Genomic DNA, 26,341 nt, shown 5'->3' with positions numbered 1-26,341 from the left:
GATTTTAATTCACTTTGACATTCTGTTCTTCTTTGTTTTCGTAGTAAAACCTAGTAAACCATTAAAGATGTTGGCTAGAGCAAATACAGAAAAGGATGTATGTTATCTTGAATTTAGCTGTAGATTTGTTATTTCTCAAGGGTGCGCTCCCTAACTGGCGCAGTTATTTTAAACATATCCACATCATCCTTCTGGCTATCTCCCACTCCACCTGGCTCACCTCTCACAGTCTGTCCTAATCAATACACACCGCGAGGGGCGCTAGCGAGCCAACAGAGTCCATTTCAAAAAAGGTGTCATCATTTTTTTTATTGGGGAAAGAAAAGTTCTGGATGGTTGGTCACATCGTACGCGGAGGACTCAGCAAATACCATACGACATGTTTTACGAGGTAAGATATTGGTTTGCGTTTCTTCTGTTGCGTCGCAATGCGGTCAGATTTCGCGCTTGACTTCACTTTCTCCCAGAGAGAAAGCGACTCGCACGAAGTCTGTAAACCTCATCTTTCACCGTCACGTCTCGTGCACAGAGAACACGGAGGTTCGCCGCCACTGTCTTCTGGGCTGATCCAGGGTCGGCTCTTAATAAACGTGTCTGTTGGGCTCTTGTGAAACATAGTGAACTAACGCTGCGATAGGTCGGATAGCAAGAGGTCACGTCTTCGCTCTCGCTAGCTGCGGGTAGCTAGCGTTAGCAGTGGCCGATATCGATGGTTGACTTGAGTCGCAGCTCGCTCACCGAGCCGCTCCGTGTCGGTATTCAATGAGAGAACAATAACCGACAAAACAAAAACACCTCAACGTTACCTGTGGTCGCAGTAATGGTCCGTAATGAGGGGAGCTGTCAACACATGACGCTAGCTACTCGTTGGAAACGCATCGCGGTGCGTGGACTAGTTAGTCAGCCGCTTGGTTTGTGGCACAGTTCAGCTTAAAGCCAGTCCAAAACTAGTTGGGAGCCACCGGCACCGTGGAGACAGGAGCGGTTTAACAACCGGGAACCGTTAAACTCTTCTTCTGCGCTCCGCTGTGACGACGCTGCTCTTCTTCTTCGGCTCGGAGGCTCGACGACCGTCCGATGTGCCGCTGCCCTCCACAGGCAGTGAATAGACACGACCTTTACGCCATGACACTGAATACTAGGAGTGGAGGAGGAGGAATATAACCATCTATATACTCCATTATAAAGATGTACTCGTATGCAAATACAGAAGTATCATCGGGGGTGATAGCAATGCTGAAAAGTGGAAAATATACTTTATATCACAAATATAAGTGCTCATGCAGAACATTTTAGAAATTAATTGATTATTAAAACACCTGCTTTAATTTGTGAGCATCATTTGACTTTTACACTTCAACGCTTTATATGAATAATTTCTGTCATATTCATTGAATCTGCTGTAACTCTGTTACGTTGTTCGTTCTGTACACATGACATCTGTTGCTTCTGTTCCTCCTCCTCTGTTTCTACCGAAGGTTTCTTACCTTTTTTCCCGTTTAAAGATTTTTTTCAAATCTTTTGGGGGAGTTTTTCCTGATCCGATGTGAGGTCCCGGGACAGTGATGTCTATGTGTACAGATTGTAAAGCCCTCCGAGGCATTTGTATTTGTGATATTGGGCTATAAAAAATAAACTGAATTGAATTGAATTTAACTGCTTTTTATATGTTGCACTCTAACAGTGCATCATATTTTATGAAGTGACCCACTGTGATAAGTCATCTACAAAGTAACTGTAGTACCTCAAATTGTCAAAATATATAAAGTGGAGTAAAACAGTACAACATTTCCCTGCAGAATGTGGTGAAGTAGAAGTATTAAAAAGCATCATGTAAAATACAGGGACCTTTTTGAAATTGTAGTGTACTTACTTTCCATCATTGCAAATGAAAACAGTAGGCATTTTTAGAGTAAAACAATTGGATTAAAAAATGAACACATTAGGTATCAGATATGATGTGATATAATATACATTTATTACTATTATTTTTCATTATAAATAAGAATGATACAAAAGGTGCAATACATGTATCTATGAACAGATGGAACCAATAATCTCTTCATTTTTGTCAAGCTAGTATTTGTTTTTATAAAACATCAAAAATTATAATAGTGGACAGATTTTCCTCCAATCACCAAATTAGTTGACATAAATGTGTCGGCGCCACATTTTCAACATAATGGCAAAACTTGGAACCAACTTTTCATGTTGACATGTTCAGCCTTCCACTGTTGAAGTGTTTAATAGCAGAAAACAAGTGATTGCTGTAAATGTTTGATTAACCTCTTGCACAAGACCAAAGCCGACCCTGTCCTCTCTTCACTCATGGTCTTGGGTAAAGGATGTTTCCATGGAGACGTTGATCACCATATTGCAAAAAGTCGAGTGATAGAGTCTGAAGTCTGCTGCCTGTCAGGAAAGATGCAGAAAAACACTGTGTGTGTGTGTGTGTGTGTGTGTGTGTGTGTGTGTGTGTGTGTGTGTGTGTGTGTGTGTGTGTGTGTGTGTGTGTGTGTGTGTGTGTGTGTGTGTGTGCGCGCTCTAAAGAATGACTGACTGAGGTGCTTTTGTCTTCACGCAGAGCTCTGCATGGAAGAAACACAAAAGTTGTGGGACTTCATCTCTCCTACCCATGACTCCCAAGAAACCTCAGCAGTGGCTGCAAGTAGTCGGACATGCAGGTTTGTTTATCTGGTCGAACTTGTCTTTCATTTTGCTCCCCAACGGGTCTAATTTTAGTACAAAAAATATCCACATTGTAAGTGATAAAATTAATATGGGTTGTCTTTGTTTCCTTTTCCAGGGAGCTTTCACGTTGGGGATTACGGCACCCTGCTGAAGAGATTCTGTGAGGGGGAGCAACAGTGCTACCTTCGGCTCATGGAGGATGTTTTGATGCCCTTTGTCCCGGCCTACCACGGTGTGGTGCAGCGGGACGAGCAGAATTACAACATGATGGATAACTTGCTGACCCATTTCAACAGACCTGCCATCATGGACTGCAAGATGGGGAGCCGGTACGTTTTGGTGGGGAAATTCTTATGACAGAGTAGTTGAGCTTTATTTCAGGAAAATCTGAAGGAGGACACTTGTGTGCAGCAGGGATTCTCGAAAAGGCTGAATAGTTTTTTATATGTATCCTGAGAATCTATATATCAGAGCCCGAAATAACTAAATTATAAAGCACCCATAAATTATGGGAAGCTTCATTTATTCACTTGTCAAATATATGAAAGCAAGTTTTTAGTGGAGACTAATAGATTATTTCCAAATGAGCATCTGTTCCCAGTTATTCCTCCTCACTCGTGTGAGCTGTCCGTCTGTCCCAGTCTTGTGAACGTGATATTGCCTCGAGGGGATTTCTGCAAGTTTGGCACCAACATCCACCTGGACTCAATGATGAATTGATACAAATGTGGTGGCCAGAGGTCACAGTGACCTAAACAATTATGTTAATAGCCACAGCTCTAGCAATGACATGCTAATTATGACCATTTCAAAGAAATATCTAATAGGATAAAATGATGAAGTGACATTTTGGACACACATGGATGCAAACTGCAACTCGGCTGGGTGGCGGAGGCGTACAGCCGTGAAGCGGTGATTTTAGTTTAACAGTTTTATAATGGTATTTTAATGCAATTAATACTTTTCAGTAACAATAACAGTGAGGCACTGCCCTTCACAGCACATACCTCGAGGGGGAGCTGCTGGTGGCCAGAGAGCGGCCCCAGCCTCGTAAAGACATGTATGAGAAGATGGTGGCTGTGGACCCAGAGGCCCCAACGGACCAGGAGCGAGCCCAGCAGGCGGTGCTGAAAACCAGGTACATGCAGTGGAGGGAGACGCTGAGCTCCACAACATCTCTGGGTTTCCGCATTGAAGGATTCAGGGTAAGCTCCAAAGTTCATCAGAGGTGGTTGTGTCAGGTCATTGACTTCACTTGATATATAGTGAATAAATGCTGCTGAGTTGACAATCTTTGAAAAATGGCTTGCTGCTAATTTTTTGCAGCAATACATGTCTATTTTCATAGTTTAGTAGCTGCACATTTTTGCATTATATTGCTTACATTTGTAAGTTTTCTTTTGCAGAAGTCAAATGAAGAATGTCACACAAACTTCAAAAGGACCAAAAGCAGAGAGCAAGTGATTGAAGCACTGGATAACTTTGTTGATTCCAGTACACACATTGTGGTGAGTGTGACCTTCACTGACTTTCATTCACTCATTGATGCATTCGTTTTCTTCTCTTCTTCTTGTAAATCATGTATCTTTCCCTTCAGTGGGGATATCTGAGACGGTTGAAACAACTGCGGCAGATCTTGGAGGCATCAGACTTCTTCAGAACACACGAGGTTAGACGTGGGCCAGTTTTGTTAAAAAGTTTTGTAAATATGCTTATGCTGATGATATAGCACAGTGGTTCTCAAATGGAGGTACGTGTACCCCTTGGGGTACGTGCAGGCACTCCAGGGGGTACCCACAATAAAAAAAATAAAAATATTTCAAATTAGCACCCATTCAAAAATCCTTTAAAATGGTTATTTTATAAATATTCAATAAAATATAAGTGTGTTCATAAACTGAATTGTATATATTCTATATTAAATCAGACACTGATGGCACAGCGCTGTGTATCCCATCTTTTTTTCAACCAAAAATGATTTTGCACTGGTTAGGGGTACTTGGCTTGGTTGAGAACCACTGATTTAGCACATTGATCAAGTGGTGGATCAATTTCCTAACAGCTGTATCCCTGCAGGTTGTGGGAAGTTCCTTACTGTTTCTACATGACTGGACAGGCAGAACAGGAGTCTGGATGATTGACTTTGGAAAGACAGAGGCATTACCAGCACACCTCACCTTGGACCACCGCACTCCCTGGGTAGATGGCAATCGAGAAGATGGCTACCTGTGGGGTCTGGACAACCTCATTGATATACTGACCAACATGTTGCCCCTGACCTGACCTCCTCTCTAATCGTGTGGAAGTTCACTCCTAACCCTTCACCACTCGTAAGTGAGTGACTGCAGATGCACTGGCTTCTGAAATGGTTGTGTTGTCAGAATTGTGAGAATTAACTCGGTACAGAATGAGGGTGGGCAAAAGGAAGATGTGATTGATTACAAAAGTAAATATTTTCCAGAACAGATTTTCTTTCAGCAAATTACAATTACAACATTGGTCAAAAGATCATTGGTGATTTATGTAAATGTCAACCTGAGCCTTGTAAAGTTTGACTACTGAATAGACCTACACTCACCTGGGCTGCCAATTCCCAGCCTCAGCAGGAGACACCGTCCCAGCTGTCTTGAGATGACACTGCTCATTATTTTAGGGAAAACATGGCACAAGCAATTATAAGCCAAAGATATGGCTGGCCCATCTGGGTTGTGAAGATCTGCAGTTTAAATGTCACAATGTGTCATTAAAATGGTGCTAAAACGATTCATTTCCTGCATTTCTTTAAAGGTGCAGGGTGTCTCATTTGGGGGATCTATTGGCAGAAATGGAATATAATAGTGTCACTTGAAAATAAGAATCATTGTGTTTTTGTTACCTTAGAATGAGCCGTTTATATCTTCATACCGCTACACGGAGCAGGCCGCCGTGTTTCTACAGAAGCCGAGAATGGACAAACCAAACACTGACCCTTGATCATCCCGGTTCTCCTACACGCTTGGTGCACAGGAGTTTCAGTTGGTTGCAATCTGCAACCTCACCGCTAGATGCCGCCATTTCATTAATTTGTTCGCCTCATTATTATCATTAGTTTACGGATTATATTCCACCGTTAAATAAACACTAAACTTTGAGTGGAAATCGATCAAGTTATGTGGCAGTTTTCTAGAGTCCACCTACACATATTGTAACAGGAAAGGTGTTTCTTGTGGTCCAACAAGATTCTACTTTTTCACATAGTGATTTATGGAGTTAATGGTTTAATTTTCCAATTAAACTTTGTTATTTGGCCTTTTTCTTTTTTTCCTTTTCTTTTTATGACAGTCCATTTGTTCACCACTTCAGTGCAGACCGATAATATCTCAAAAACCACTGAATGGATCGGCCAAACTTTTATTAATTCTAATCTAAGATGGTGGAAAGGGTAAACAGTATACCTGTTATTAAACATCCAAATGGTACATTGGGATTTTAGCTCAAAGCACAGTTGTAACTTTACGTACAGCCTGACAGGGCCGTAGACACTTCACCTTTTTCATCTTCAAGTCAAATTGAAGGCTTAAAGGCAGCAATAGAAGTTTAGCATCATTTGATGTATTGTTTTTTAGCACAATAATGAGTAATATTAACACAATATTTCTACTCATTTTTTAAAAAACATTTTAACTTAAAGAGCAGTGACAAAAGTTTGTGCTACTCTGCCTAATTTACTCATCAGTTTATTGCCATATATATTTGAAAAAATGTGAATGAACGCTCCTTATTTCTCCTTCCTGCGGCTGACACGTTAACAGGAACTCTTGAAATTTGCATCTTTTGTCTCGGTAGTGCGTAGTGCTCTTGGTGACTCATGAAAACCAGCTGTTTTAATCCTCCTATGAGGCATGAAGATTGATGGTATTTGATGTGTTTACTGTTTTGGTTCATTGAAAGCATCAATATTGTAGAATGTGTGTGTTGCATAAACCAAGTCATGCTCATCATTTAAAAACCTCTTTGCAAAGTGATTTGATTTCATATTATTTGATTTTTGGTTATTTTTAAATTCATAGTCCAGTTATGCTGTTGAGAAAGTAATGCTTTGATGGATTAATGCAGCTATTAGCACTTACTGAATCAGTGACTGATGTACTTACTACTTACTCACATACATTTAGCCATTCAAATATCATATATAAGGGACAGATACGTAGTACTGTAGACCTGAGCAGATCCAAATAGTGATCACACTCTAAAGTTCAACACCTGATGCAGGGCTGACTGGGGAGATGAAGGCAGATGTGCTCTCTGTCTACCGCACCTGTCTGCTTCTGTCATTCAGACGGCAGGCAGAGGGAACCCCTAACCCTTACCTGCAGCCCCAGATGAGATTAAAGGGATGAGCAGACAGAGAAACCGAGTCATGCGCTACAAATCCTCCCACACAGTCTGCAGCAGCAACAACAAAAAGCCCTCTGAGAGGAGGCTGCACAATACAACCACAATCTGACCTGCTGGCTACACAACAAATCCCACTGGAGCACTTTTGAGTTGAGTGCCTTGCACAAGGGTATACTATAGAGGGTATAGCTTGAGCTGTGGTGAAGATGGAGAGGCACGCTCTGCTCTTCTATTCTATTTCACTGAGATGTATCCTGCTGATCGGGCGAGCTTCTGGTCACATGGTACTTGTTTCATGTTTACGGCCACTGCAAAGCATTAGTTTCAGTAGCAGGAGAACTGCGGTTCGTGAGCAGGACTTGAAACTACTTGGCCCACACTGGATACAACTGAGTGGTTAAAAGACCAATAACATGAAGCAAACCTTGTGTCACTTGTAGCACGGGAAAGTCAAATTAAGCCGTGATGAAGGCTTGAAAAAGGGGAATAGTGTTTTCAAAATGAAGAGACTGACTGCACCAATCAGTGTGTGCTCAAAGACAGAGGGGGTGGGCAGGGGATGATGATGTCAGTGTGTGACAGATGAAACATCAGACACCCTCTCAGTTTGCAAAAAAAACTCAAGAGGCTTCCTCTCACTGGTCATTGTTGATCAGATCCATGGAGCGGGCACAGCAGACCGACTCCGAACGGACGCTGCTGCCAACAAAACCAGGTACTATGTGTGTTTTTGTTAGTTTTTTTTTACTTTAAATTTAAACTAGTTAATCTGTGAGTAGATTACATATTATAAACTGCTAAAAGGTTTTCATGAATTCAGTGTTTTCTTAAAATATATATATTCAGATTTATCCAAAGTGTCAGATTTTTGTGGTTTAAATTGATTTGCATTGATAAAGAGGGAAAAAGGCATATACAGTTGTGCAAAATAAAATTATTATAAAATATGTATATTTTAGTTACTACCATTATATATTCTACCTTTTTTTTCTTCTTACAGGCTATTATCTTCAGATGTATATTTTTCCTCCTACATCATTAAAGCAGCAGAGTAACTTCCTCCAAGAGATGTGTAGACTTTTAACAGCAATTTTAGAGCTAAATGCATTGCTGTATATGTAGACCCAACGTGCTCTATATACGCAGTAAATGTATGTTGTGTGGCGGGTGATGCATGTAACACATACTGCGACTGTCTGACTTGGCAGCACTGGCGGAGGTGGTGCATGTTGTCGCAGTGGTGTATCTGTGCTGCTGCTGTGCTCATGGCCCAGAGGAGGGCTGCGGGTGGCTGCTGCTGCCCCAGGGCACCCATGAATGAAGACAATGCCCGTTTCTGCCTGCTGGCTGGGCTCATCCTGCTCTACTTGTTGTGTGGAGCGGCCATCTTCTCAGCCCTGGAACACCCCTTTGAGCTGCGTGCCCGCCGCCTCTGGAAACAGCAGCTGGACAACTTTACCCAAAGATACAGGGTCAACCTGGGGGCCTTGCACACACTGCTGCGGCAGTACGAGGAGGCGAACGGAGCTGGGATCCGAGTGGACGCTCTGAGGCCCCGCTGGGACTTTTCTGGAGCTTTCTACTTCGTGGGTACAGTGGTCTCCACTATTGGTAAGTCTTGAAGCTTTTTTGAAGATGCCAATTCAAAAGCTCTTAGATAATTCTTATGTGGTACAAACTCGTACAGTTTATCAACCTTGACCTTTTATCTTGTGTCTCTTCTCTAGGCTTTGGCATGACCACACCGGCGACCATAGCTGGAAAAATCTTCTTAATCTTCTATGGTCTCATCGGCTGTGCTGCCACCATTCTCTTCTTTAACCTATTCCTGGAGAGGATCATCACAATGTTAGCTTACATCATGCGCTGGTGTCACGAGCGTCGGCTCAGGTGTGCTGGAGTTGGGGTGGTGTCGAGCAGGGAAGAGTCCTCCGGTGAGGAGGATAGCCTGGAAGGCTGGAAACCATCAGTCTATTATGTAATGCTGATCCTGGGTGTGGCATCGGTTGTGATTGCATGCAGTGCCTCCACTCTGTACAGCCCCATGGAGAACTGGAGCTACGTGGACTCCCTCTACTTCTGTTTTGTGGCCTTCAGCACCATCGGCTTCGGGGACCTGGTGAGCAGTCAGAGACAGCAGTATGAGTCTCAAGAGGCCTACCGACTCGGGAACTGCATTTTCATTTTAATGGGGGTGTGTTGTATCTATTCCCTCTTCAATGTCATTTCTATTATCATCAAGCAAACTCTGACCTGGATTGTGAGTAAACTGGTGTGCTCGGGGCGGCATCAGTCCTGCTCCTGCTCTCGACCCGGGTGCCGGTGGTTCTGCTGTCCCTGCCTCAAGAAAAAAAATAACAACCGCACGCGTCTGCTTGCTCACCTCAGACAAAAACGCTTAAAACGCAACACCGTGCAGCCCATCTCATCCCACTGTCCTGCAGGAAGACACCGCTACAGGGACGGCTCAGTGGAGACAGTGTGTGACAGTGAGACGGACGCAGGTGCAGTTGCTGATGGGGTCTATGTAGGCCGCCGTCTGTCAGGAGAGATGATCTCTGTCAATGAGTTCATGGTGTCCAATAAGGTGTCTCTGGCACTGCTACAGAAGCAGCTGAGCGAAACAGCTCATCAGGGCCCACGGCAAAGCTACAGCCATCAAAATGGATTCTCTGGGGGTGTGGGGGCCTTGGCCATTATGAATAATCGGCTACAGGAAACCAGTGTGGATAGGTCGCACAAATGAGATGTCGTTCTTGTGTACGCTGCTTTGGCTCTCTATAATGAGCCCTAATCTAACCTATTTCCTTGTCTAGTGATTAAGAGAAAGTCAATGATTTATCCTCAGTGGGACAAAACAAAATTATGTAAACAGAATAGTTTCCCACTAATTTTCAATTTGAGCAATTTCAATAGAAGTCTATGCAGATAGTAGCAGACTTCCAGCAAGGGTTCTGGACATCCAATAATTGATTGCATGCTCTTCTGTGTAGAGAAAGAGAGAGAAAAAAGACTGAATACAATACAAATAATTTAACATCACTGTGAGGAGGGGTCTGATGTCCTGAAGTGATTGGCTCATTGAAAAGCAATCAGATGAAAGAAGCAGTAAAGGACCACTTAGAGGGGACTGCTGATTTAGGAGTGCCGCACATGTCCTCTGAGCTCCTCATGAATATGGTTGTATGTGAGGTGGTAGTCAGTGTTAGTGAACATACAGACACAATATATCTACAGTCTCCGCTTAGATAACTAGCTGCTTATACAGCAAGAAACATTTTAATTGTGATTTGTATTTAAACAGAGCTTCTCAAACGCACTGCAGGAGCTCACCAACACTGAAAAAGAGACACTTTAATTTGTTGATTGCTCACAAGTCGGCCATTTTGTTTCATCACTACGTGTCATTGAAATTCGTAGTAATCATGAAATAGCACTGAGAAGCAGGGTTTTAAATAGAGCACATATAATCAAACGAGGCTCGTAGAGGACGTCCTTATGTCGAAAGTGCAATTAGTCGCAGGATCGCATCATCAGATTAGAGAGCAAGATTCAGGCTCTCCTCTGCTAGCTGGAGGAGATCCTTTACTATGCAAAATAAACTAACATTTTAATCCATTTTGTGTCATCCTGTATCACCTGCAGGTTTTCATCAGTGCGTGGGATGATTATTGTGGGGAGAAAAATGTCCTTCTTAGAGACAAAATCGTCCATTTTCCTCTAGTGGTCAGACTTGATGAATTGTCTTAATTGTTAATTTGACAATAATAAAATGGTTCTAGTTATTGTGGGTATAGAATACTGCAATAACTCAATTAAATATTCTTTATTTAGGTTCAAAACTCTTAACAGGTAATGTCTATACACAGAAAATCACTCACTGAAATGATAAAACAATCTATTATATAATGCGGATAAATTGACCCACCCTGAAACTGACCCGTTCTGATGCTGTTTGTTTTATCTTTACTATATAAAAGATGAATAAGGCAGCACAGTACATAGCATCAAACTTATGGAAAAAACACATTTCACAGACACTGTATTGAATAGAATGTTTAGAAATATGGTAATATGAATATAGAAAGAATTGCAAAAAAATATAGGCGTCAACTTATTCACGGAAAATAGATTTTGATCGGTCAGTAAATAAAGATTTTAGGGTATTTGGCCAATTTTGGGACACTTTTAGTTCACAATCCAACCATTACATGCTGTATATATGTTTTTCATAATAATCTATCAAATTATTTGAACAAATACCTCATAACATATCACGTAACTTCACTTGAGCGCAGTGGATCTAATTCTACATGTTTAAAATAAACAAGAAATGTAGACGTAAACACCTTTTCAAAAACGGTTTAGATTTTGTTTGAAATGTATTTTTTCTTGACTAAGTGTGTGTATTTAAATAGCAGAATTAAATATTTTATTAGTGTGTATTTGCCTGTCACTTTTTGCCATGAGGAAAAAGCTAAATTTGTGCATCAGCTGCCCAGCCACTAGTATCGCTGTTAGCAAATATCTGTTAGCTGTACGTTAGCTTTTGGATAGCACTAACTTATTATTTCTCTCCTCTTTAAAATACAACTCTACATAAGTATGCTCATTTATAATTTAATCCAATGACAATGTACAATTTCACAGCGGGTTGTTATTCAGTTTTACAGTCATTTAAAATGATCATCTGTATTTTCTGTTCACTGAATATGAGGCAGAGGGTTGTTGCTGGATCGTGTCTCTGAGTAAGTTTTACAAAATGTCCTTGTATAAATATAAAATGTATTCGGCTTCATTAGATCTATTTTGGATTGTACTTGTTATGACAAGATGCTGTTTGCTAGTATGATGTAAACAAACACCCCTGTTGTCTGTTCAACATCTCCCTTTTTGTCAAAGTGCACACATGAAGAAAACAGTTTTAATATTGATATCAATTACAGTCCTTCCATGGATCCTTGGAGACCAGCGCAGCTTCTCAAGAGCCTCCCAGGCCCTGGACAGACAGGCAATGGAGAAAATAATGGTGAATATACTTTCCATGTCTAAGGAAATGACATGTCTCTTCTAATGGGTAGAATGGGACAGCTTGTAGTTCGTACTCACATTTGGTAGTGTGGGCGTGTGGCTCTCTCTTTGTTGATAGTAAGCAGAAATAATGCAGTTCCTTCTGCAACACACAAGTAACACAGTGTAATTTCACAATACAGGGAACACACACACACACACACACACACACACACACACACACACACACACACACACACGCACACTCTTTGTGTCTCTCACTTGCTCTGTATGCCTCCACCTGGTGGTAATCCAGGGATGTCGGTGGATGCGAGGACTGTGAGGACAGACAGCAGGTCAGGTTCCTCCCCTCGAATGCACAGCTCATCATAAATCTCTGTCAGATATTAAAACAGAATATAGGAAAAGACATATAAGCACATTTGGAAGTTCCTGGAAACTATTTCAAGTATATTTAGGACTATTTCAAATAGTCCTAAAGTCTTAAATAATAATCCTTTAAATTATTCTGTGTTTTCAACATTGTCAACAAACAAATCAACCATGAAAAGTTCAAAACCAACAATGTCTTTGAACGAGTCTCAATAATTTAGCCGTAAGCATGTTGGTGCATGCTGAAGACATATTTCTTTAAAAATGGACGACACATTTTCATTTTTAATAAGTAATCTGTCAACAGCTGGGCACTTTACATTTGACCAAACATTACTCAAACGTGCATTTGTTGTTGACTATTTTCTGCTGCGGATTAATCCACCTTTGGTGTTCTAGTGAGCATTTGCTACATTTGACAGTCTTCTATGTGGGATTGACCTAAACATATACTAGTACCCATGTACTTCATGGTCATGAAGGAACATATCATATAACATAACTGATATGTTTTTGGGCAACACATCTCTGGCAGAGAGGAATACTCTATCCCAGGCTCTAGCTACATGGAGAATGCTTCTTGTCAGTAGGATCAATTAATTTTTGATTTTGCTCTTTTCATAGGATTTGTTGACAACAAGAAATGTATAGAATATCATAGTCCTTTACTTTAAAGGGTTAAACCAGAGCATTAGTAAAAGAGCGGTATTGACTGGGTTTGTGTAAATCCACTATCGGCCTGATGACGGATAAGTCTCTGGGGTCAAGGTGCTGTATTTCTGGGGTTCCGGTGTCGCCAGCGGATATCCAAGCCAAGACTTCCTTTACCATGCGCTGCTCAATGCCGACAGTCCAATGAGCAACTTGAGATGCCAGTGGAGTTTGAGTTGAGGGACGACATGCACGACCAGATTGCAGGCAGACATTTTACAAGCTGATTTAAACCTATAAAAAGCAAAATCATTATCAGACGATAACTGCTGGGTTCCTTAGATTGCATTTCGGCCAACGTGTTCCACCTCTTTTGCTCTCCATGCAGACTGTTTACCTGCATTCAACCAAAGTCTGCTGAAACGTGATTGGTCAAGACTACCCGAACAATACAAACGAAAACAAGAACTCATCCGACACCAAAATATTGTCCCATTGTCCACAGATTCTTCATATGAATGCAGAATCTGTTCATAGAGATTACTTTTGTTTTAGGATAAATTGAATCATGACAAGTACAGAAGAGGTCCATCTCAATGTGCTTGAACTGCAAATCCTAAATCTCAAGAAAACAGAAAAGTGTCCGAATTCAACATCAACCCGTGCGTGACGATAAGTGCCGAAAATGACAGTTTATTGCCTCTCGTGTCTCTTTTATGTCGATATTGCTCACACACCTGCTACTTTGGACTCCAGCAGGTCCTCCAGTTCGGCCTCCTGGTGTAATGCCTCGGATGACAGCTGGGGGGCTCCAGGGAAGCACAGCAGGATGATGCTGATGTTGTCCAGGCTGCCCTGTGGAGCAGAGATATCAGCAGAGGTGAGTAATGATGGCTGACCTTACAAATGTCAACATCTGATACATTGCGACATCTTGGGTGAACAGTTTGAGCGATAGATCATTTTCACCTCAAAGTCACCTCACAGGTGCACTGGAGCAGTAAAATGTAAATGGAGCGTGGAAGAAGCTGTGACATTTTGAGGTCATTGTGCACACCAGCGCTGAAGCCCTGTTACATAACAAACAGAGTGACATGATGGACATGACGGCCAAACAGGGTGCTGCATGGATGTTAGCATGTGCACGTGTCGTCCATGCTTATTCTTATGTGTTTATATAAGAAAATACAACATAAGCAATGCACCCAATTTGTTTTATTAATTGCCTTGAGGTTCTGTGAAAGCTGGTTTCAAATAAAGGATGAGTTTATCGAGGGAATTAGCTTCACTTACTGAGGTAGAAGATGTATATCAATTAATCATCATGAGCACAACGTAACACTGAAAAGCTTAAGTGGTCTTGACAAGCTAATTCCCCTATTCTACAGATCACAGTCACTGTATAGAAAAATGTCCTTCACTGAACACCCTGAAATCCAGCAGTTATAATATCAGCGGAGGTGGCTGTAGTCAAATAATTATTCTCCCTCACTGGTCTGAATTTATTCTTTATTTTTAAGGACGGTATTACGAGCAATTGTACTTTCTTGAACATCGACCTTACAATCTTCTGCACTCTAAGAGCGAGAGAGGCTGAAATGAGTCCTCGTAGGAACCCAGAATAATCCCACCTCACCTGTTCTGACACCCATGCAGTCTATTTTAACGTGGTATTTCACGCTATTACACACATTGGACAGCACCCATGGTCTAAATGAGACTGAGCCGAAGCTCAATCAGAGGTCAGAGCTTCTTTTTTATCTGGTTCACCTCCATATGGGCATGGACCTGGTTAAAGTGGCTATAATCAATATTTACACACTGGATCATATGACTATGTGAAAGTAGTCGCTCATAGTGATTAATTAATTATCACCTGATTGTTCAGTTAACCTCACCTGTACAGAGCATTTTAGCATCTTTCAGCTAATAGTTTGGTTTTTCAGCACGCAACTTTATTGTTTTAGATCTTTCTCATTGCCGTCATTTGTGTATTTTGCAGATGCTCGCCAGCACCAAACGACTTCGTAGGACGTTCTTTTGGGTTGCTAGAAACCCAAATGAATACTCATTTTGATCCCTAACTGTTGAATGAGTAAATAAGCAACTGCTATTTCAGTGTTGCATAGCATATTTCACCAATTTAAACTCAAATCAGAGGATGTTCTCAGTTTCATGTACAATGCTGCGGGCAACCAAATGCATTGACAAAACACCAAAATCTCACCATTTTACAGTAGACTTTAACCCTTTTGACTTCATGAACACATAGTTTTCATACAGTTTGTAGAAATAAAATACCAGACCAACAAGTCTTCAGACCATTTTTATACAAAAGAAAAACGAGAAGAACGAGTAAATTCCCCTCTGGTCCGGCCCACTTCATTTACTCGTATTACCCAATCAAAGCTGTTGGAGACAAAAGTTATGTAAGAAAAAGGTGCGACTGAAGCAAGTTTTTTGAAAGCCTGAAATAAAGTCATATCGAAGATTGATTGTGATTTATTTGGTGAGTGTGTGCGCGAAACTGTTGCTTAGTTACCTTCATAAAGCTTTACTCTTTTCTCAAAAAACTGGAATGACCTCGGCAGCTTTCAAATCAAGCCGAACCGAATCAACCCAGTCACAGTTTACAGGATTATGTTATTACATAAAATCCACTGCCCATTTAAAAAAAAATATAACATAGTTTCATACTGATATTGTGCTATGTGTTTATAATCAGTTAAAAATGATTATTTTGTGTAGAAATGCATCGAAAAGGTCAAGATAACATGTACAGCTGGTGCTGACCTTATAGAGACAGAGGTCAATGACTTGGGTGCAGACATCCCTCAGGTCAGTGCAGACACTCAGCCGGTTGTGGATGAAGGCGCACAGGTCCTCGTTGCTGATGGTGTCCCACACCCCGTCGCAGGCGAGCACCAGGAACTCATCAGCTGGCGAGCGCTCCACCACACACACCTCTGGCTCTGGTGACACCATCTGCTCGGTGGGCGTTCGGTTCTCTGCTCCCTTGTAGCTGAAGTCCCCCAGAGCACGGGACACTGCCAGGGAGCCGTTGATCCGTTGGATGGACACAGAGCCGCCTGCATTTTCAATGCGCTCTTTCTCCAGAGGACTGTAGGGTTTGTGGTCTTCAGTGGAGAAGCAGACCTGGCCAGACCGGCACAGCACGGCCCTCGAGTCGCCACAGTTGGCGAAGTAGATGTAATAGGGCGAGATGAGGGCGGCCACCACAGTGGTACCGCCCCTCTCCCAGCCTTCTCGGCGTGCCGTAGAGTGCAGGTGTTTGTCTGTCTGCAGGAAGCCCTCGTTGATGGCTCCTCTCACCCGTTCAGGGTTATCCTCCGGCCCCATCCCACCTGTTTGCACAAACGGATATAACGTTGGAATACTAGATAAAAACCCATCATTACTTAGACTTTACTACATTACTTAGGAATGATAACAGGGGAAAATCATCTCTCGTTCACTGTAATTATAAGCCTTTACTTCATGATCAGACTAAACACAGTTGAGCATCATTGCAATCACAAAAGATAACAACACTCTACACTACTGATTCAATTTTATATTCATTCAAGCATTTTCAGTTGGAAATCTTTCACCTGTGGTTAGGATCTGACCCAGAAGGTGCTGCGAGCAGTACTGTGCCGCTGTGTTGCCCGCATGACCATCGAACACAGCGAAGAAGCTCCAGTCGGCCAGTTCTCCACCCAGCTGTGGCACACAGTTGTGGAAGTCCTCCATGTTGGCCCTCCAGCCCTGCATGCTTCCCAAGGCGTAGGTAAGGCCCCAGCGGGCGCAGCCCTCCTCGGTTAGCTTGTCCAGGACTGGCCGGTCCAGGTAGGGGCTGGGAATGACCTCCTCCCTCTCACCGTCCGCTGGATGCTCTCCCTCAGCTGCTCCTCCACGGCCCCCTTTGAAGAACGAGCTGACCCTCTTCTCTGTCTCTTTCACCAGCTGCCGCATAAACGCAGGCATCTCCACACTGCCCTTCCTCGATGTCCTCATGGCTTTTATGCCCAGCTGCTGCGAGTGGAATCTTCTTGTATCCCTTACTTGTGGCTGGGACGAATGGCTGAGCCGGGCCTGATGCTGGGCCTGTGCAGTGTCTGCGTAGCCCTGCTGCTCCAGGGCTCAGAGCATGGCCGCCTGAGCTGATAGATACTCTCAGTGCTGGCTGCTCACCCTCCTCTCTCTGCTCATCTTCTTCCTCTCCTTTCTCCTCTCTGGAGACCTCACTGATCAGTGCTCTCTCCTCCACTCATCCTTCCTCTTCTTGTTCTCTCCTCTGTGCTGCCGTGATTTCACCCTCTTTCTCACTTGTTCATAGCTCTTCCTTCTTTTACCAGCTCCCCCCTTGTTATTTTCCCTACCTCCTCTGTGATTGGCTGGCTATTTATGTGCACCAATCCCTGCTTCGCTTGCATCGCCACTGTCAAGTTAGAGCTCATCCTCTCTCACCGTCCTCCTATCTGAAGCTCTGCCCCTCCCACATGTTTCGTAATCTGAACGTGTGAGCGGTTGGGATTATGGGCTGCCACGGCAGTGGATTACAGGACTGTCGGCCCTTTAGCACACTGATGGTGGAAAGAAGAGACACAGGGGACAGAAGGTTTATTTTCACAGGTTTAAACACACAGTTGATCCCTTTAAACGGATATTTTCCCTTGTATACATTAAACATGGTGACAGTGTATGCATTGCACCTCTGCAGGGATTTATTACTGATCATCCATCAATTAAAAACAGAAATCAGAGCTGCATTAATTATTTAATTACATGTCAGGTTGGATTTAGGGTTGTTATCATTATTGTTTAGTTATATTCTCACTTTAATAAGTTTATGACAGATCTTTTTTATTCTGGAACTTAATGTGGCAATAAAGCTAAATATGCTTTAGGCCAGATGTGGTTTTCCATCAAATGTAAAATTATCAGTAGTTTTGTTTAAACTCTTTCTAAAATAAAATGGCAAATAAAGTAATATAATTAGTCAAAAGTGTATATATTTATAGACACAACAAATTGAAAATTAAGTGGTGATAACTGTTTATTTAATTTTGAACAAAAACCTTTGGTTTTGCATGATTATGCATGTCACCACGACATGACTTACAGCTCTACTTTGGCACCATTCACCAAATAACTGCTTAACTCTGGAGAGTCAGCCAGGAGGAGATCACTGCTCTCTGTAATTCTCCCCATACTTATATTTTGGGGCTGACACTCTGCCAGTGGTGCTGACCAGGCAGGAAAGGATGGAGAAACTGTTTGAAACATTAATCAAACTCACTCATTATGTGGAGTCAATGGGTTTTTGGTTAGATGCCTCAAATAAGAACTGTTAACACAAGCTGAAGACATTTTAACGTTTTGCCCTTCGATATAAAATATGTCTGTAGAATATAATTATTTTGTGAATTTTGAAGCTTACGGGTCTTTAAAAGGTGGTTGCTAACCAGTGGCTAAATGAGACGTCGTCACACTAACTTGTGCAACTTCACAGCCGTGTTCTGTGTGCTCAGGCGAGCATGTAGTTTGTTCATAGCATAACATTAGCTTTTGTTTTCTGCCGATTGCATTTACGCTAAAACATTCTAAAAGTGGTGATCATTTGTGAATATGATCTTGCTGAATAAAATGTGTTAGTGTATTATGAACTTGTGTTAATCACAGATCGTATTTTATGCAATATTTCAACTGGCTTTTTGTTGAAGGAACCAGTACCAGGATCTTCCAAGAAAAAATAAGTGTTATCCCTCTACAACTCTATTCTCCAGTTTCCGTGTCCTCCTCTTCTTCTTTGTGTTTTTGGTGGATTGCAATGCCAACCTTGAGGCGCATACACCCACCTACTGTACCGGAGTATGTAGAAGAGGGTCTAGTTTACATGAGTCTGTCATACACTTTCCAGTGTCAATGTTATCTATACATTCTATACAAGTGTATTATTGTTGTATGATTTTTACTCAAACCATCTGTTTGGTTGCATGTTAAAAGAGGAGCTTTAATTTGTCACACTCTTTTAGGTGTGCAGCCTCAATAGATGACATCTGGGGAAACCAGGAACGTTATACAGACCAACTGAGACGCTTTTCTCTGCGATAAGATGTTTTTTTTGTAATTACCAGTTGCATTGTATTTACGGTTGTTGAGTGTTGAAAGCATACAACATATTTTTTATTCAATGGCCTCTTTATTTATGCCGTGAATTAAATTATAGACTTGAATAGACATGAACGGTCAGACATCATTCAGTAGGATTTACACTTCCAGAGAATATAATTGTCTCTGATCGTCGTCATGTTTTATTAAATTACATATTAATTTTCTTTTATTTGTTACCTTTGGTACAAAATGAAGGGACTGACAGACAGAATCCATTTCCAGTATGATTCATGATATGATTTAAAGCTAAAGGCGGTACCTTAAATAAAAATAACTTTTTGTCATATTTGCTCCATCATATATATTTTATTTAATTGGTGTATATATTTTTTTTAAATATATATATTTATATAAATAATATGTATATATATATATAAATATATATATATATATATATATATATATATATATATATATATATAAATATATTTGTACTCATTATTTTTTATATAATATTTTTGATCCAGCATACAGACAAACACTTTTGAAATCAAAATTCCACCCCTGCTAAGGGACTTGCATGCTGATGTCTCAGGTTCCCAATTTGTGTGTGTGTGTGTGTGTGTGTGTGTGTGTGTGTGTGTGTGTGTGTGTGTGTGTGAGTGTGAGTGAGAGAGAGAAGTAGAGAGAATCCAAACGGGGGTATCCAATACAGGATAAAATTAGGCCAGCCCGGCCATATATTGCTGACGGAGCTGGGGTGGCCAAAAAAAGCCTGGAGTGCGAGCCAACAGTGGAAGCACAAGGAAGCGAGGAAAGCAAGCAGGATCGTCGCTGAAATGGCCACCAAACGTAAGAAAATAAATGGTGACAGCTTTAAGTAGAGTGAATAGGAACAGACAGGGAGCTGGCCAGAGTCCAGCTGTCAGCTGGAGGAGCCTCTACTGGGCAGCTGTGAATACAGACAGTATGACCAGTCAAATGCTGAGTCCTGCATGTCTTTCATTTTGTGGACAGATGGGACTCAACTAAATGAGACCCTGTTGCTGATTGAATTATGTTTGTTTGTTTCATTCTTAAAGGTCCACATTACCCCAGACGCATAGAAAATTGACAAGTTATACAAGTTATATTTCTTCTAAGGCAATTTCTTAGGTTATATTTTACTATTTTTTTTAACAGGATAAGAATCAGAGTGAGGTTATGCCATGCTTGGAAAATGACGGCATAAGTATAAGTGTCTCTGTTTCGGCCTCACCAGCCTCCTGTCCAAATTTACCAATAAATAAGAAAACGTGAAAAAAGTTCACTGATATATTCTGTTACAAACCTGGATATGAAATTGGGTTGCTGGTTTCATGTGTGTGCATGCATCACTTGCTTGTAAATTGTCTTTTGAGATACAAATTGTTGTTGTTAGTGTCTGTACATGTTTATGTATCAGATTCCTAACAGTTTGTTTTAATCAGAAGATTACCTTGAGATTAACACTGGAGTTAAGAGGCTAGGTTTTTGTGTTTGTAGATCTAATGTCATACTGTGACTCATATTAGAATTATTGCATAGTATCATTTATATGCGTTATCACACTAGCACGCAGATGCATCTTTTTCCTGAAATATTGTCTCTTTTTTTGGCAAGAAAATAAATTAACAAAAATATGCTACTTCTTAGGATTTGATTTGAATACGAGGCCAGAATTTCCCCAGATGAGTACCATGAACTGCATGCTAACATTGTCAAAAAAAAAAAACAATCACGCTGAATACAACTTCGAGATACGCCTAAATAGAAAAAGCTATTTTTTTTTCTTGCAACATACATCCAAATAGACAACATATGGTGTATCCATGTATAAATAGCTGTCTTATTTAGTGACTCAGTTATTGTCTTAATAGTGTTCTAAAAAAAACTCAACATCTGTGTTTTTAAAACACTTGTCCATCTTGCCTCTCATTGAACTAAAGTTTCTCTGGCACAGAGGGAGAGATGTGTGCCACGTTTCCATCAACACCAGCAGATTGTTTTTGTAATAAACAGAGGAAGACAGGAGAGGATCTGGATCATTAGAATCAGTAGTTACAATCAAATACACTCACTGCTTTTTCACATGGTGTCACTTTTCAAAGAATTTTGAAAACTGATATTAAGCTAATCCTTACCATCAGGCATCTTTACAGCCACTGCTATTTAACTTCTCTCCACCCGTCTGTCATCTATCTTAGTGATACCACAATGATGAGTTATCAAACTGGTTATAGTCATTATGGCTCAAAATAAAACCTTAAGATGATCACACAAGTTGTCACCAAAATAAAAACCAAACAAATTCATCTGATTGATTTCTATATTTATACAAAATAAAGTACCGTATCGAACTAATCAAGGCCTTCGTGAGCATGCAGTAGACGGGTCGACTAATCATGCATTCATTGTAATCCCTCTCATTTACTGTTTCTAACGTGTGTGTGTCTTCTTGAGTAGTTGTGGATCTGGTGTATTGGCGGAAAATGAGAAAGACCTGTGTGGTGTTCACGGGGCTGGTGATCAGTCTGGCCAGTCTGTCTCAGCTCAGCGCCGTCTCCGTGCTCTCCCACATCTGTCTGGGTATCATGTGTGTCACCTTCACCCTCCGGCTTTACTATAAACTGCTGGAGCTGCTGCGCTGGAACCCCGGCGTCCATCCCTTCCAGTGAGTCTGTCAATGTTCATTTGTGTGTGTTTCCACCTTCAAGCCCACACTGTCCGCTGCTGCGCTGCTCTTTAGGAGTTGATGAGCAATCATGTTGCACTTGTGGATAAATGTATGGGCCTCGCTGTTTTGTTTCACTTCAGAATGTGTGCTCGTGTTTGCGTCTCTTTCTCCAGGTCGTATCTGGATCATGACAGCTCTCTGACAGATAAGGAGACAGTGATGCTGGTGGAGGAGGTGGTGCTGCTGATCGCATTTGCCGTCACGGAGATCAAACGGCTGATTTTCATCGAAAGCATGATCGACTCCATTAAGGTCAGAGTATGAGGCGTGTGCAGCTTCACAGAGCTGCACAGTGGAGTTGTTGACTCTCAGTGGGATCTATAGTACAATCGACTCGATTGTTGACACAGTTTTATTGCATTAACTTAATAACATTATTATTTTTTTGCTCTCAGTTTGTCGGGCTCCTGTATCTGCTGTCCTATGTCGGAGTCCTAACCAGCGGATTGACTCTGGTGATAACTAGTGAGTTCTGCATTCAAAAATGTCTCTTAGTGTTTTCTAATCTGCCAGCTATGTGATTAAGTTCTATAGGCAAACAGAAACTACTCAGTAAGAAAAGGATCATGGACAGGGTTTAAAAAGACCAACTTTGACGAGAGAGAGAACAAGTCTCCTGTTTCAAAGTCAAAAAGAGTGTCCAACCACTCACTCTGACCTCATTGCTAAAGACCCATCCACACAAAGACATGTTGGACACCACACATTTCAATGGAAAACAAACGCTATAAATTTAAATAAACCTGCGCCGTAGTACTGAAATAATTTCTCCTTTGTCTTTCACAGCTGTGATCGTTGTTTTCTCCCTTCCTCTGTTGTACAAAAAGCAGCAGGTGAGCGTTTCTTCTTACAATCAAAATCCTTCATTGAACTGCAACATCTACTCAAGCAGAAAAAAGAGACACAATAACTATTAATATAATGTTATTAGAATGACTATGCAAATGACTTGAGAAATAGAAGTTGGACACAAATTGAATGCACTGACCTGTCTGTCATTTTGGAAACAGATACGGATAAGGAGGATGGTTAGAGTCGTCAAAGCTTTTGTAAAGAGAATCAAAAACATGTAAGTAACTTGCTCTAAGTCCTGTTATTGCATGCTCATGCCAACTCAATATGAACATATTTTTGTTGCGACGTCCCTGTTTCGTTGCAGGTGTCTTGGTCTGTATGCTTCAGTGAGGCCTTCTCCTGGGTCTGGACCCGCAGCTGCATCTACATTTGCATCCGCAACTGCACCGAAACAGAAAGCCAAGTCAAAGTAACGTGTTGGTTGCGTGTTGAAAGCACCCAGGATTTGGGATTTGGAAAATGTTGGAATGGTACACCCTCTGTTGGGCCCACTTGAGGGGCAGCTCATTTCCATTTCTCCACCATGATGTTTGTTTATGGGAGCAAGACTTAATTGATCCGGACAGCTGAAACAAAGCTGCCATTCACTCACGGAGAAGGAGTGGAAATGTACGAGGAGAAGAATTTTAGTTACCGAGATGCTTTCTGTGGGATGTGTTTAATATAACCAGTTCACACAGTCATCTACTCCAAGCGGGGACAGAATAGCACTGTTTCCCCCTTTGATAACAGGTCTATTTTTACATAACAGCGGGCACCATGTTCCTGTTAAGCTGCAGAATTATTCATAACCAAGCAGTGAAGCATTATTGCTGCTCTCATTATGTAGCATCATAAATTGTTAGCCGGCTAGAATAAATCTGACATGAACATCATCTGCCACTATTTAACATGAAAGGTTTTGCGCTTGCTACATTGAAGTATGAGCAAAAGCTTTTTAAGAAGCAACACCGTACAACTTTTATGAGAAATAATGAGTACATCCTCCTCTGTGCTCATTATATTTGATCAGGTTCAAACACTGACTTCCTGCTGCTCTTTGTTATTGATTAAAGTTACAAAGTGCAGCCAACCTTAACACGCGAGAGCAACTTCAACTGTCCGGCAGTAACTCAAACTTATTTATGGCACCAAACAGCAAATGTTTTTTTACTTTAAAAATAAGACAAATGTATTTTTGCTCTCTCATTTAAAATTCTGCTGGTTAAAACTTGAGCAACGGAAAGCAGCTGTGAACAGAATATTTAATTCTACTACGCGTTTGTGTCCGCCTCATGAATAATTCCAATATTCAGTTATTTTTCAGCTCTGTTCTGCTCATCACCGACTCCTTATGAGCAACAGAATACGCGAGTGAGCTCAAACTACGCGAGCAAAGAAGCTTTAAACACACTTAACGCTAACATGTATCACCTGTAAAGTGCAGCAGACAGAACAACCTTGTGTTTCTGGCCACCTGACAATTATAAGTTTTCCTTCTCCACCAACACCTGAGGGAAATGTGTGGTATTTAGCTGCCGAGTGCTCAGCTCACCGTGTTCAGTCAGTCCCTAACTTTGTCTGACTTTTGGTGCCGAGCAGGTCGTGTTCGGTGGGTTTTTCACAATGAAGATAGCTGCATGCTTCAGTGGAAAATATTCAACCAAAACAGTTACGTTGTGGGCAGAGAGAAAAATGCTAAAATACTCTGTCGAGCTGAAGTGAACGACTGAGTCAGTAGTCATGGAATCCATTGTTAAAGTAAAAACAATATCGATAATAGCCGCTTTAAGCTTGCCAGGAAGTTTTTGTCTTTGATTTCTCAAGTTACTCTTACAAACACCCTTGGATCAAAGGAACACATACTAACCTTTCACCTTATTTCAGTTGCATGACTGTGTGAACCAGTTGCAACATAGCCTGCCTTCAGAGGACATTTCAGTGGATAAAACTACAATCTCTACAGACAATGAACCATTTGTAAAAAATGTATCATCATCAGACAAAAAGCCAGTTACTTAAATAAAAGGATTGAGACACAACAATGGGTCAATCGACTCAGCATCACAACATGCAGCCTGTGAGGAGAAAAATGCTCCTGGAGGAATGCTCCTGAAGTGACCTCCTGGTGGAGGTGAAAATGCTAACAAATTAATTTTAGGAAGCCATTCAATTCCATCCCTAGACTATTCTGTCTGTAGTGCAGTTTCAGGCATTTCATGAAATGTTATCCTCCTGAAGGTAAAATTACCAATCCTTTAGCATCAAGAAATTTAAATCAAGATCTTCCTCCACGATATTTTTTTGTCAGTCCATAATATAACAATGAAATACTTCCAGTGAGGATCTCAGGTTTTCATGTCAACACAACAGGTCGCTGGCACAACTCCATGTCAACATTTTCCAAACCAACCAAGAATGTGGCCGATGTTTATTTAAAAAAAAAAAAAAAAAAAATAACCAAGACATCGGTATAAAATTACACAAAACACCTCATGAAAGAAAATCTAATTTTCTCTGAAATGCAACACGGTTGTTTTTTTCTCTCCTTTTGTTTAAAAGTTGAAGGGAACAGAGTTCTCTCATTGTTAAAGTTTTAGTATTTGAATGAGTTACAAGTCAGTTTTTGCCGTTAATGTAACTCCAGACACTTCAGTTGTTACCCAACATGGAGCGTTGCACTTGTCAACTTGCTGTGTGTTACATGGACAGTCCCCCCCACCCCCACCCACTATATTTGATCAATTGTCACTCAGTGGAACATTGTCATTAACACTTTAACTGATATGATGTTGAGAAGATGGGTGACCTATTCTTATATTTACCCTTTGTCCTTTTCTGACAGCTGTATGGTTTTATCTGCCAAACCTGAGCCATTTTACATTGAGCAGTTATTTCACTGCAGCCATTTAGCTGGTGAACTACTGCCAGGTGAATGTTGGTAACCATGTGGTGCTCTCTAGTGGTCTGTGTTAGACCTTGAAACGCAGCTGCACTCATACTGACACGTCTTAATAAACTGAAGTTATTTACGGTCATTTCACACTATAAGGTTGAAGCATCCTGAGGGCTTCGGTAACTTCATTATGTAATGACAAAATAAAAGGAGTCAGTACACCTCAGTAATTAAATGAAAAACATATCTAATCATTTTTGCTATAATTTGACCACATCTCTTATGAACTGTTTTCATAAGAACTATTTATTTGTAGGAAGTAGTCCTGAAGGTCCTTAGATTATCTTCTTGCTATAGAAGTAAGTGAGACAATGTGTTTTTGTAATTTAGGTGAACCCGCCTTAAAATGCACCTCTGCAACAGCTTACCAGGGTAAAAGCTGATATCACTTAAGAGAAATGTGGAATTGGAATCTTTTTTTTGGTGGTGCATATTACGTAATACAACAGTAAAATGTGCTGCAAAATAAAAGTGTAATCTTCATTAGAAAGATGTTTAAAGTGAGGCATGCCAGGGCTTAGCTTACATATTATGTTATCTTATGGTTGCCACTTTTA

General features: G+C 41.1%; 4 protein-coding genes across 4 annotated transcripts; 3 read left to right on the top strand and 1 right to left on the bottom strand.

Annotated features, from left to right (window-relative positions):
• The first annotated feature begins 327 nt into the window (after positions 1-327).
• LOC306753983 (inositol-trisphosphate 3-kinase C-like) lies at positions 328-6,671 on the top strand. The gene is made up of 7 exons (XM_079237896.1): positions 328-391; positions 2,585-2,684; positions 2,807-3,020; positions 3,692-3,896; positions 4,011-4,199; positions 4,289-4,360; positions 4,768-6,671. Exons 1-7 carry the CDS (start codon positions 380-382, stop codon positions 4,972-4,974), a joined length of 999 nt encoding a protein of 332 aa, XP_079094022.1. The 5' UTR covers positions 328-379; the 3' UTR covers positions 4,975-6,671.
• Positions 6,672-8,294: 1,623 nt separating this feature from the next.
• kcnk12l (potassium channel, subfamily K, member 12 like) lies at positions 8,295-9,814 on the top strand (the record flags this gene model as incomplete). Its single annotated transcript, XM_079237895.1, has 2 exons — positions 8,295-8,679; positions 8,796-9,814. 2 exons carry the CDS (start codon positions 8,295-8,297, stop codon positions 9,812-9,814), a joined length of 1,404 nt encoding a protein of 467 aa, XP_079094021.1.
• A 2,235-nt stretch (positions 9,815-12,049) lies between these two features.
• On the bottom strand, positions 12,050-17,139 carry ppm1nb (protein phosphatase, Mg2+/Mn2+ dependent, 1Nb (putative); the record flags this gene model as incomplete). The annotated part of the gene is made up of 6 exons (XM_079237563.1): positions 12,050-12,067; positions 12,178-12,241; positions 12,361-12,475; positions 13,860-13,977; positions 15,916-16,487; positions 16,734-17,139. 6 exons carry the CDS (start codon positions 17,137-17,139, stop codon positions 12,050-12,052), a joined length of 1,293 nt encoding a protein of 430 aa, XP_079093689.1.
• A 2,939-nt stretch (positions 17,140-20,078) lies between these two features.
• Positions 20,079-25,700, top strand: rtn2b (reticulon 2b; the record flags this gene model as incomplete). The annotated part of the gene is made up of 7 exons (XM_079237893.1): positions 20,079-20,091; positions 21,724-21,931; positions 22,108-22,246; positions 22,390-22,459; positions 22,781-22,827; positions 23,154-23,258; positions 25,674-25,700. 7 exons carry the CDS (start codon positions 20,079-20,081, stop codon positions 25,698-25,700), a joined length of 609 nt encoding a protein of 202 aa, XP_079094019.1.
• Between the last annotated feature and the right edge of the window lie 641 nt (positions 25,701-26,341).

The sequence above is a fragment of the Taurulus bubalis genome (genome assembly GCF_910589615.1).
Source record: "Taurulus bubalis genome assembly, chromosome: 2".
Classification (NCBI taxonomy): domain Eukaryota; kingdom Metazoa; phylum Chordata; class Actinopteri; order Perciformes; family Cottidae; genus Taurulus; species Taurulus bubalis.
Note: the sequence above shows the minus strand (reverse complement) of the source record. Positions and strands in the feature narration are given on the sequence as shown.

What these genes read in the sequence shown, in the direction of transcription:
- LOC306753983 (XM_079237896.1), top strand. An exon ending in TCCGCATTGAAGGATTCAGG is followed by an intron (nt 3,897 to 4,010) that starts GTAAGCTCCAAA and finishes TGCTGCTAATTT; the next exon opens with TTTGCAGCAATACATGTCTA. An exon ending in ATTCCAGTACACACATTGTG is followed by an intron (nt 4,200 to 4,288) that starts GTGAGTGTGACC and finishes CTTTCCCTTCAG; the next exon opens with TGGGGATATCTGAGACGGTT.